Source organism: Nerophis lumbriciformis, linkage group LG29, assembly GCF_033978685.3.
Source record: "Nerophis lumbriciformis linkage group LG29, RoL_Nlum_v2.1, whole genome shotgun sequence".
Taxonomy (NCBI): Eukaryota; Metazoa; Chordata; class Actinopteri; order Syngnathiformes; family Syngnathidae; genus Nerophis; species Nerophis lumbriciformis.
In genome coordinates this window covers 15103064-15114687 of record NC_084576.2, presented here as the reverse complement: position 1 = coordinate 15114687, position 11624 = coordinate 15103064, and the positions used below count along the sequence as shown (strand labels likewise).

General features: G+C 42.1%; 1 protein-coding gene across 2 annotated transcripts; it reads left to right on the top strand.

The window, feature by feature from the left end:
* Window positions 1-2258: 2258 nt before the first annotated feature.
* On the top strand, window positions 2259-11498 carry LOC133572187 (fibroblast growth factor receptor substrate 2-like). Of its 2 annotated transcripts, XM_061924982.2 has the most exons (7): window positions 2263-2681; window positions 6467-6554; window positions 6651-6741; window positions 9256-9442; window positions 9848-9982; window positions 10058-10224; window positions 10296-11498. In XM_061924982.2, the coding sequence occupies exons 3-7, from the start codon at window positions 6676-6678 to the stop codon at window positions 11274-11276; spliced, it is 1536 nt and encodes a 511-aa protein (XP_061780966.1). In that variant the 5' UTR covers window positions 2263-2681; window positions 6467-6554; window positions 6651-6675; the 3' UTR covers window positions 11277-11498. The 2 variants fall into 2 exon arrangements, with proteins under 2 accessions (XP_061780965.1, XP_061780966.1); XM_061924981.2 differs by having other exon boundaries at window positions 2259-2681; window positions 9848-10224.
* The last annotated feature ends 126 nt before the right edge of the window (window positions 11499-11624 follow it).

Here is an 11624-nt window from a genome sequence, read left to right as displayed (position 1 = left end):
TTAGTGGAGCTCCCCCTGGTGTTGTGGTTATGGCGGTCATTTACGTTAAGGAAGTAGTTTGACATGTACTTCGGTATCAGGGAGGTGTAGCGCAGTGGTTCTCAACCTTTTTTCAGTGATGTACCCCTTGTGAATTTTTTTTTAATTCAAGTACCCCCTAATCAGAGCAAAGCATTTTTGGTTGAAAAAAAGGGATAAAGAAGTAAAATACAGCACTATGTCATCAGTTTCTGATTTATTAAATTGTACAACAGTGCAAAATATTGCTCATTTGTAGTGGTCTTTCTTGAACTATTTGGAAAAAAAGATAGTTTTTTATTAGAGATGTCCGATAATATCGGCCTGCCGATAAATGCGTTGAAATGTAATATCGGAAATTATCGGTATCGTTTTTTTTAATTATCTGTATCGTTTTTTTATTTTTTATTTTTTATTAAATCAACATAAAAAACACAAGATACACTTACAATTAGTGCACCAACCCAAAAAACCTCCCACAACACAAAAGGGTTGTTTCTTTCTGTTATTAATATTCTGGTTCCTACATTATATATCAATATAGATCAATACAGTCTGCAAGGGATACAGTCCGTAAGCACACATGATTGTGCGTGCTGCTGGTCCACTAATAGTACTAACCTTTAACAGTTAATTTTACTCATTTTCATTCATTACTAGATTCTATGTAACTGTTTTTATATTGTTTTACTTTCTTTTTTATTCAAGAAAATATTAATTTATTTATCTTATTTTATACATTTTTTTTAAAAGTACCTTATCTTCACCATACCTGGTTGTCCAAATTAGGCATAATAATGTTTTAATTCCACGACTGTATATGTCGGTTGATATCGGTATCGGTAATTAAAGAGTGGACAATATCGGAATATCGGATATCGGCAAAAAGCCATTATCGGACATCCCTAGTTTTTATTTATATTTATAAAGGATTTTTTAATTGTTGCTATTTTTAGAATATTTAAAAAAAAATCTCACGTACTCCTTGGCATACCTTCAAGTACCCCCAGGGGTACGCGTACCCACATTTGAGAACCACTGGTGTAGCGGATTGTATAGACTAGGCTCAGTGCAAGTTGTTTTACTCTATCCTCTGTGTTTGATTGTGAGGCATTAAAAGCCACAAAATGCAACGGGCATACTTGCCAATCTTGAGACCTCCGATTTCGGGAGGTGAGGCGTGGGGGCGTGGTCGGGGGTGGGGTGGGGCGTGGTTGGGGGCGTGGTTAAGAGGGGAGGAGTATATTGACAGCTAGTCACCAAGTCAAGTATTTCATACATATTATGTATATATATATAGATATCTACATCCTGAAAATATGCAAAACTGTGTTTAGATAATTGATACTTCAAACTTGCATAAATAAATATTAAGTAATATAACATAACTTGGCTTCTGAGAGTTTCAAAATGTAATGAATAAAATGCTAAAGTTGTTGATAAACTAGCAATTATTTTAATAATTAAATATGGTCATTTTAAATGAATTATTATGATAATTTAAAATCAATTATTTGAAATATGTTTATTTTAATGTATAATTCTATGGCTGGATGTAATAAAGAGTCACGAAAAAATACAAATAAAAATACAATTAATTTTTATGTTTTTAGCAAAATATAGTAAAAATGTATTTAGTTGGGTTGTTTTTTTTAAATTAATAAATATATTTATTTTTAGGTAAAATAAACATAATAATACAATTTATCTCTAGTCTGGATGATTTAGTTCTTGTCACCCTGTTGTCCTCCCGGCATGAAAAAAGGCTGTCCTCACTCAGGTCCGCATGGAGCTGGAGGGGGCGTGGCTTCCAGCTCCGGCTGAAAATCGGGAGATTTTCGGGAGAATATTTGTCCCGGGAGTTTTTTGGGAGAGGCGCTGAATTTCGGGAGTCTCCCGGGAAATTCGGGAGGGTTGGCAAGTGTGGCAACGGGTCCATCGGACCCACAAACGCTGGCTACCTTATCCCAATAAACAGATGTTTATTGGGATAAGGTAAACATCTGTTCAGTATTTTAACATAAAAGTGTTTGATTGTGAGGCATTAAAAGCCACAAAATGCAACGGGTTCATCAGACCCACAAACGCTGGCTGAGTAACAACAATATGAACATTACACAAGGGTATTTTCAATCGATGTAAATGTGACATTTGTTTGTCGCTTTCAATAAAATAACTAATATGTTGTTGTTTTTTGTCTTCATGACGTGTTGAAAGCACACGAGCTGCGCATGCGCGTTGCTGCTCGGCAACTGGCTGAACTCTGGGAAGTTTGGCCAAGTTTAGCCCAACAAGCTAGCAGCAGGAAAAGACGGCGAGACCTCCACAGCCAAAAACTTGCCTTTTTTTTTTTTTTTTTTTTTTGGTGGCGTAAAAAAGTTCCAATCAGACGGAACCTCGCACCACGCAGGAAACTGCTAACAGCTCCCCATGGATTTAACGCGTTTTTCCTCACGTCACTCGCCCGAACCGGGGCGTTAGGCAACTTTTGGAGGAAAGTTGTGATTGTTTTTTTTTTTTTTTGGCGCTCGAGGAAAGATGGAGGCTCTGCTCGTGTAGCGGCAGGCTAAAGCTAATGTTAGCTGGCGTCGTCCGGGCGTCAGCCGGAGGGAATTTCCGACACGTTTGGACGCCACTTTGACTGCTGTGTGTCTCTGTATGTGGTGAGTACTCACTTTTGTTGTTACCCGTGGGTGTAATGCTTAGCTGTGTCCGCTTGGCTAGCCTCCTGGAAGATGGACTGTTACCATAGCTGTGCGCTAGCTAGCTAGCCCGCTGGAAGCTAATTTGCGCTAATTAAGTAGCTGCAATCACAACAGAGCTGGCCAGTTATTGACTTAAGTTCTTCTAAACGCTCGCAGCACTTCACACTTACTGGGTGTTAGGATTTGTTTGCATCTGCTTACTTATCGTTTGTGTTCTTTTTGCGTGTTTTTGTTTTTTGACTTTCTCAAACTAGTTTTTCTGGCTTGGATTTGCATCCCTTTGCCACAGCACTAAAGTTTCCTTTAGAAGTAATTTATTATTTTATAATGTGTCGATCTGATTTCACTGCTGAGTTTTTTTGGGTAACGATGACATCAAATTATATATGTGCCCCGATTGAATTTTTCGTACAAACCCCGTTTCCATATGAGTTGGGAAATTTGTGTTAGATGTAAATATAAACGGAATACAATGATTTGCAAATCCTTTTCAACCCATATTCAATTGAATGCACTACAAAGACAAGATATTTGATGTTCAAACTCATAAACTTTTTTCCTTTTTTTTGGAAAATAATAATTAACTTAGAATTTCAAAGTAGTTGGGAAAGGGCATGTTCACCACTGTGTTACATCACCTTTTCTTTTAACAACACTCAATAAACGATTGGGAACTGAGGAAACTAATTTTTGAAGCTTTGAAAGTGGAATTCTTTCCCATTCTTGTTTTTTGTAGAGCTTCAGTCGTTCAACAGTCTGGGGTCTCCGCTGTCGTATTTTACGCTTCATAATGCGCCACACATTTTCGATTGGAGACAGGTCTGGACTGCAGGCGACCAGGAAAGTACCCGCACTCTTTTTTTTTTACGAAGCCACGCTGTTGTAACACGTGCTGAATGTAGCTTGGCATTGTCTTGCTGAAATAAGCAGGGGCGTCCATGAAAAAGACGGCGCTTAGATGGCAGCATATGTTGTTCCAAAACCTGTATGTACCTTTCAGCATTAATGGTGCCTTCACAGATGTGTAAGTTACCCATGCCTTGGGCACTAATGCACCCCCATACCATCACAGATGCTGGCATTTGAACTTTGCGTCGATAACAGTCTGGATGGTTCGCTTCCCCTTTGGCCCGGATGACACGATGTCGAATATTTCCAAATACAATTTGAAATGTGGACTCGTCAGACCACAGAACACTTTTCCACTTTGCATCAGTCCATCTTAGATGATCTAGGGCCCAGAGAAGCCGGCGGCGTTTTTGGATGTTGTTGATAAATGGCTTTCGCTTTGCATAGTAGAGCTTTAACTTTCACTTACATATGTAGCGACGAACTGTATTTATTGACAGTGGTTTTCTGAAGTGTTCCTGAGCCCAAGTGGTGATATCCTTTAGAGATTGATGTCGGTTTTTGATACAGTGCCGTCTGACGGATCGAAGGTCACGGTCATTCAATGTTGGTTTCCGGCCATGCCGCTTACGTGGAGTGATTTCTCCAGATTCTCTGAACTTTTTGATGATATTATGGACCGTAGATGTTGAAATCCCTAAATTTCTTGCAACTACACTTTGAGAAACGTTGTTCTTAAACTGTTTGACTATTTGCTCACACAGTTGTGGACAAAGGGGTGTACCTCGCCCCATCCTTTCTTGTGAAAGACTGAGCATTTTTTGGGAAGCTGTTTTTATACCCAATCATGGCACCCACTTGTTCCCAATTAGCTAGCCTGCACACCTGTGGGATGTTCCAAATAAGTGTTTGATGAGCATTCCTCAACTTTATCAGTATTTATTGCCACCTTTCCCAACTTCTTTGTCACGTGTTGCTGGCATCAAATTCTAAAGTTAATGATTATTTGCAAAAAAAAAAGTGTATCAGTTTGAACATTAAATATGTTGTCTTTGTAGCATATTCAACTGAATATGGGTTGAAAATGATTTGCAAATCATTGTATTCCGTTTATATTTACATCTAACACAATTTCCCAACTCATATGGAAACGGGGTTTGTACATTGGCTAATATAAACTTGCATTTTAAACATTTCTTTCTTTCTTTAGTTTATTTCGAACATGAACACACTTACAGCATAATACATCACACAATTTCATATCATTCACTTTACATCATGTCCGAAAAGGAGTAGGAAGAAGCAAAGCTTATTTAATCCTACCCCTTTCCCACTTCAGAGCGTTTACAAATATATACATCATTTACTGACCTTTTTATAATAGAATGACATCTGTGAATTAGTATACACAACGGTTTTGTAATATGTAATTAATTAATTCAGTCATTAACATACTGCGATGAAGAATATCTTATTTTAAATAAGGTTGAAAGTAATTCTCATAATTCTTCTTCTTTGTACTTTGTAAGCACTATTAATTTAAACGCACCTTCACAAAAAACTCAAATTTCCCTCACATTTTTAAGGAAAATTGCTTTTTGTATCAGAAATATGTCATTTGATTTGACCAACGTGCTGAACAGGATTAAAAGGGGTTATTAAAAAGTACCATACAAAGTGCAAGACTTGGAAAAAAAACATAACTAAAATACTTATGAATAAAAACATGGGCAAAATTAGAAACCAGGGTCATTAAAAATCAGTAAACCTACTGATTACCTATTATAAACCTACCCGATTACCTGACCTACTAACCTACTCAGTGGCCTAGTGGTTAGAGTGTCCGCCCTGAGATCGGTAGGTTGTGAGTTCAAACCCCGGCCGTGTCATAAAAGACTATAAAAATGGGACCCATTACCTCCCTGCTTGGCACTCAGCATCAAGGGTTGGAATTGGGGGTTAAATCACCAAAAATGATTCACCGCTGCTGCCCACTGCTCCCCTCACCTCCCAGGGGGTGAACAAGGGGATGGGTCAAATGCAGAGGACAAATTTCACCACACCTAGTGTGTGTGTGTGTGTGTGTGTGTGTGTGTGTGTGTGTGACAATCATTGGTACTTTAAATTTAACTTTAACTTAACTTAAAGGTAATTAAATACATTTTGCAAAATTGAGGCCTTAAATTGCATTAAATATGATGGTCAGAGGCAATTAAAAATCATTTAATAGCAATTGGCAACAAAAAACAACAACAAAACAAACCAATTCGGGATAAACTGCAATTCAATATTTATTAAAGTGCAATTTTTGCCTTTAGACATTTAGAGTCCATTTAATTTTTTGTGTGTTTACCTATTTGGGATCGTTAAGTTATTTACCTTTCAATTACAATGGTAAAAATACAGTGATGAAAACAGTTTGTTTTGAAAGGGTTACTTGCATTATCATATTTTATTATTTAATTAGTGCTTAATTTGGCCACAGTTAATGTAAACTGTCCAACTATTCAATATGATCATTGTCAAATGCTTACAAGTTTGTCTAGAAGGACATTGGCATTACATTTTTTGCATTAAAAAGCATTCAATTAGATTTGTTGATACTTGCAGAAACCTTGAAGACACAGCATAATATATTAGTACAATGAACATCAAACTATAAAATCAAAATATTGTCAATGATTCGCAATGATTTCAAAAGCTGAGCAAAAACGGTTAGGATAGACAAAGAGCCGAAGATAGCAAATAATATTTTATAAAAAAATTTAAAGTGTGCTAATTTTTCATGTACTTCAATGACCAAACTACAAAGTATAATTACAATATGATAAAGTGTATTCCATTCATGCACTAATTGGTTATTTACGTTTTGAATTCTTGAAATCACCCTCCAGCTGCTCTGACCAACATCACTGTGAGGCGTGACGAAGGTAGCGTGCTGATGACCGTCATTGGACCTCTGGCCATGGAGGAAGACCTTAGGTGATGACCTCATCCGGAGAGTTATCATCTTGCCTGTGCACCCTTCTCGCCATGACCACTTCTCTTTCTCTCTCCTTCTGTTGGGTGCTCGCGCAGATGTGCGAGGGTGCAGTGAGGAATCATGGGTAGCTGCTCAAGCTGTCCAGAGAAAGAGTTGATCCCAGATAATCATCAGAGTAAATTCAAGGTGACAAACTCTATTGCTTGGTTCATTTGCATGTAGTAATGGAATACAGATAGGGATGGGTACTTTTTTGGCACCGACCGATGCGTGTAAAATCCAACGGTGCCATGTTTGGTACCTGGGTTGTGCGTAACGTCACGCCCAACTCGGCTGGTTTTACACACTTTGGCACTTAGGGACCACTCGAGCAGCAGTGAGGCCCCGTTTACACTAACCAATGTTATCCAGGGAAAATCCCACCTAACCTTATCCGTGTCCACACACAACAATGCCACCGTTTAAGACCCCCGCCCCACTCCGTCCGCTGGCGCGATGTGACCTAATACGCATGCGCGGAAAATGCGCATGTCATAGACACCTCCAGTGTTGCTTTGTGTGCAAGTTCTTAAATTTAACTTATCTGAACAATATCCAATGTTGTGGTATTTCAATTAACTGGAATCCAGTGTGGTGCGGGGCCCTATTGTAGTGTGTCACACCTGCGCCATCATAAAATAATCAAATCTTTAATAAACACGTGAAAGTACACAATGTAATAAAGAACATTTTACAACAATCAATATCGGGATCTAGATATCTGGTCAGGACACTCCTCACTCTTTTGCCTTCACCTTCATTGTCCATTCGTTTTTGGTGACTTTATATACTCTGGACCTAGACGTTGAATCCGCGACATACATGGCGGACAATAACTGATACAGTCTGCTTTGCCAGTCCAAAAGCATTCGCCATTTTCTGTAGTCTTCCCTCGACGGCCAGGTAATACAAAGCACACGCTACCTTTTTTTATCACATCCACGAGAGCCCGCATTCTCGTCTCTCCTTCGACAAAAGGACAAAGTTTTGGTAAGTAGAATCACAGCTGACCTGGACATTGGAAAGTTCTCTTGCCGTTTGAGAAGTGTTGTATCCCAAATAGCTGCAATCGCTTTCTCTGAAGGTATTCATGTGTGATTTCAACAAGCGTCTGTACAGACGGAAAGAGAAACACAGGCATGTCTGGATGACTCGTCTTCATATTTCCAGTGGTTAGCTCCGAGTTACGAAACTGCTTTATTATGAAGCTGGCTGTGGCGCGTTCTTTGTGACGTCACTTCCTGTGTGGGGCGCGGCCTTTCTGGCGTCACTTCTTCTCCAAACTCAGTTTGTAAATGATCAATGAGTCCATACAAAGCTAAGAGCCGGAGATTCAAGAAATACACGGCGCACTTACCCATGTAAAAAAATTATCCAAGGAGGGAAACCTTAAACGATGGTTTAGTGTGGCTGAAACGGGGCTTAGGCTAAATAATTATTTGTTTAAGGGGTTATTCGGCTTAGTATAGACATAGCCTGAGAGTGGACTTAACCAAACTACCTCTAGCTAATGTTGCAGTTTCCAATCCCAACAAAGCAATTGACTCAAAAACGCTGCCAAAGGCTTCACTTTTCCATAAATGCGTTAGCTTAATGTTAATATACATTGGCTTTGCTATTGACATGCTACTGATTAGCATAAGCGATTTTACATGGCAATTTCAACACCTCCAAATTTGATAATGAAAATTCCAACTAAGATGTATGTTACAATCAAACAGCTGGTGCATATTAAGCACAGTACTTACATTATTAGGACTTTTTAAAGCGCAACAAAAACAAAACACACCATAAACTACACTACTGCCATCTAATGTCTTGGACTATAATTGCAATTTAATGTCAAACTTAAAACTGAGATTCAGAAATGTGATAATAAAACAAGATATAACAACTGGACATCCATCCATTTTCTACCGCTTTTCCCTTTTGGTTTCGTGGGGGTGCTGGAGCCTCGCCCAGTTGCATTCAGGCAGAAGGCGGGCTCCACCCAATCAACCTATCAGTTATCATAATCAGCTCATTTTTAAATGTTGCAATAAATAATTAGATTCCATCCATCCATTTTCTACCGCTTGTCCCATGAGATTGTATTATCAAAAACAATTAATATTTATCAACACACAAGTACCAAAAAATGGTACCGTTTGGTACCAGTATCAATTCAAATGTGAATGGTACCCAAATTAAACACAATGCACTCAGAAACACTCAAGCCATCTTCAGTTGACCTATTCCACGACTGAAAGGGTACCAGTGTTGGCAAAGAGAAAAATTGCGATTATAACCATAGAAGGACGCATTCAGTTTTAGGAAACCTTGTTGCAAAATGAACAGTGTTTTTCACAGGACTGCAATGTATTTGTGGCACTTGTGAGTTGCTTTTTTTTTTTAAGATTGTCACAAGCAAACTGAGCCACCTATTCATGAGGAGAGCCATACACGCTTTCATGTCAGTCGGCAAACGACGCCCAGCTAGTTGCTTTTTAAAAAAAGAATATTAAGAGTGGTCTGAATGTTCGCAAAAAAACACAAATCCCTCTGACTGTCTTCTCATTCTCTGGCAGACCAGGTGTGTTTGGAATGAATCCATCTTGTAAATACCTAACAAGTAGCGGCTATCAACTCAATCCCTGTCACCTTTGACCTCCCTCCCTTAAGGTGATCAATGTGGACGATGATGGGAATGAGCTGGGCTCTGGCGTAATGGAGCTGACCGACGCCGAGCTGGTCCTTCACACGCATCGCCGCGACGACGTCAAGTGGCCTTACCTGTGCCTGCGTCGCTATGGCTACGACTCCAACCTGTTCTCCTTTGAGAGCGGGCGCCGCTGTCAGACCGGCCAAGGTGCGGCCAAAAAAACCTTATTTTTCCAGTTCTCTCATCCATTTCCTGTGTCCCGTGTCCTAGCATCACATTAGTAAAATGTGTCCACCATAATAACAACTTTTTTTCTTTCTGCTGCTGCCTGACTGCTGCTTTGTAAGTGTGTGTAGTACTTACATAGTGGAGTACTTTGTGTGTATGTAGCGTGGTACTTCCTGTGTGTATTGTAGTGTTGGTGCCTCTCACCCTTCTGATGTGCTTTACCACTATGTTGTGCTAGTTGTAGATGATGTTGACATTTCATTTGATAAAAATGTGACATGTTAAGTACACACTGCAGATGTGGGAGGAGCCTGTCGGCCTTCAGATGGCGTATGGAAGATAGAGTAAATTGTAATAATTTAACTTTCCTTTTGTTGTTTTTAGGCATTTTTGCTTTCAAATGTTCCCGGGCTGAAGAAATCTTCAACATGCTGCAGGAAGTGATGCACAGTCACAGCATCAGTGTTGTGGAGGAGGCAGTGCTGGAACCCAACCACCAGGGGGCACTCTCTCCTGCAGGTACACACAGTGAGATGACTAAAGTGACGTGTTTTTGGAATAGTTTCTTCAAGTTTTTGTGTGTATGTGTGTCAGCTTTGGGATATTCGGTTCCGACGGTCCCGAACGGCGTGTCCAACAGGATCCCGTCGGTGGGCGACGTGCCGTCTCACCCCTCCAGCCGACACCCGTCTGTGGCCAGCACGCGTCTTCCGTCAGTGGGAGAAGAGTCCACACACCCCCTGTTAGTGGCTGACGACAATGTAAGCGTGTAGCACCACCACTTGACCACCTGCGGGTGTTGACGCGTACATGACGAGTGACTTGTTTTCAGGTGCACACGTACGTCAACACGACAGGTCTCCTGGAGGAGCAGCCTAGCCCGCTGACTGTCACCACGCCGCTGGAGAGCCCCACCTCCCCCCAGGCCTGCTGCCCGCCCACTCCACCGCCTCCTCCCCGGGTTAGCGTCGACGTGCCGCCTCTCCAGGAGCCCCAGGTGCTGCTGGAGCCCCAGGGCGTGCGCTTTGTGCTGGGCCCCACCCCCGTTCAGAGGCGGCAGCAGGAGGCCGGTGAGACTGAGGTGACCAATGGTCACGCCGCTCCTGACGAGCCGCCTGCCGCGCCATCCGCCGCCCACTCCAATGGCTCGTCAACCAATTCGGCTGCAGCTCCTCGCCGCCACCGCCCACCCCCGCTAACCCCCGACTTGCAGAATGTCAACAACTCGGCGCAGCGCCGCACGGCCCTGCTGGACTATGAAAACCTTCCAGCGCTCCCGCCTGTTTGGGAGGCCAGGAAGTCAAGCTGGGAGGATGAGGAGAGCGGAAGCCTGAAGACGCCATCACTCAATGGCTTCAACCATCCGCACCATTGCTGCCCCCTTCCGCTTTCCGCTGCCTTGGAGCCCTCGCACAACTACGTCAACACGGAGAATGTGACGGCTCCGCTGAGCGCGCATCGACCTGACACGGCTCGCCGCCGCACTGACGGACCCACAATTTTCAACTTTGACTTCCGCCGGCCAACGGGTTACACCGAGCCGCCCAAGACGCTCAATTACATCGAAGTGGAGATGGACAACGGAGGCGGAAACAGAGGGGCCTCAGACGGCAGCAACCCCCACACACCACGCACCCCCACCTCGCCGATGCCCCCGACCACCCCCACGCGGCGCACAGAGCTGTACGCCCTCATCGACATCGAGCGCACGGCCGCCATGTCCAACCTCCAGAGGGCGCGGCCACGAGACGACGGCACGTCACGTAAAACGCGGCACAACAGCACCGAGCTACCCACCAAAAGCGCTGCGTGACTCCGCCCCCTCATGGGACTTCCCGTGGCGCACTTGCCACTGACAGACGTTTATTGTTGAGGTCAGGTGACCCAACGAACGAGAGCATTCCTCTTCTTCTATGGTACAAATCAGTATTACTGAAGCAAGCATTCCATTGAGCGACTCGCGCTGCTGTAACTTCCTGGTACACAACTTCCTGTTTTGATTCCACCACAATAAAAGTATCTTGTTTGTATTTCATGGACACTTCCAATGTGCAGTTTTGTTTTTGCCTGTAACCATGGCAACAAGAATGACATTTTTTTAAAGAATTATAACTTGATGCACAGAATGTATTTATTGCTCAGAAATTTCCAAACAGTGGTT

Bases quoted from the DNA above. Each gene is read 5' to 3' on its own strand.
- LOC133572187 (XM_061924981.2), top strand. From the start codon at position 6,676: ATGGGTAGCTGCTCAAGCTGTCCAGAGAAAGAGTTGATCCCAGATAAT. The intron at 6,742-9,255 runs GTGACAAACTCT...CCCTCCCTTAAG, and splicing joins ATCATCAGAGTAAATTCAAG to GTGATCAATGTGGACGATGA. The intron at 9,443-9,847 runs GTGCGGCCAAAA...TGTTGTTTTTAG, and splicing joins CCGCTGTCAGACCGGCCAAG to GCATTTTTGCTTTCAAATGT.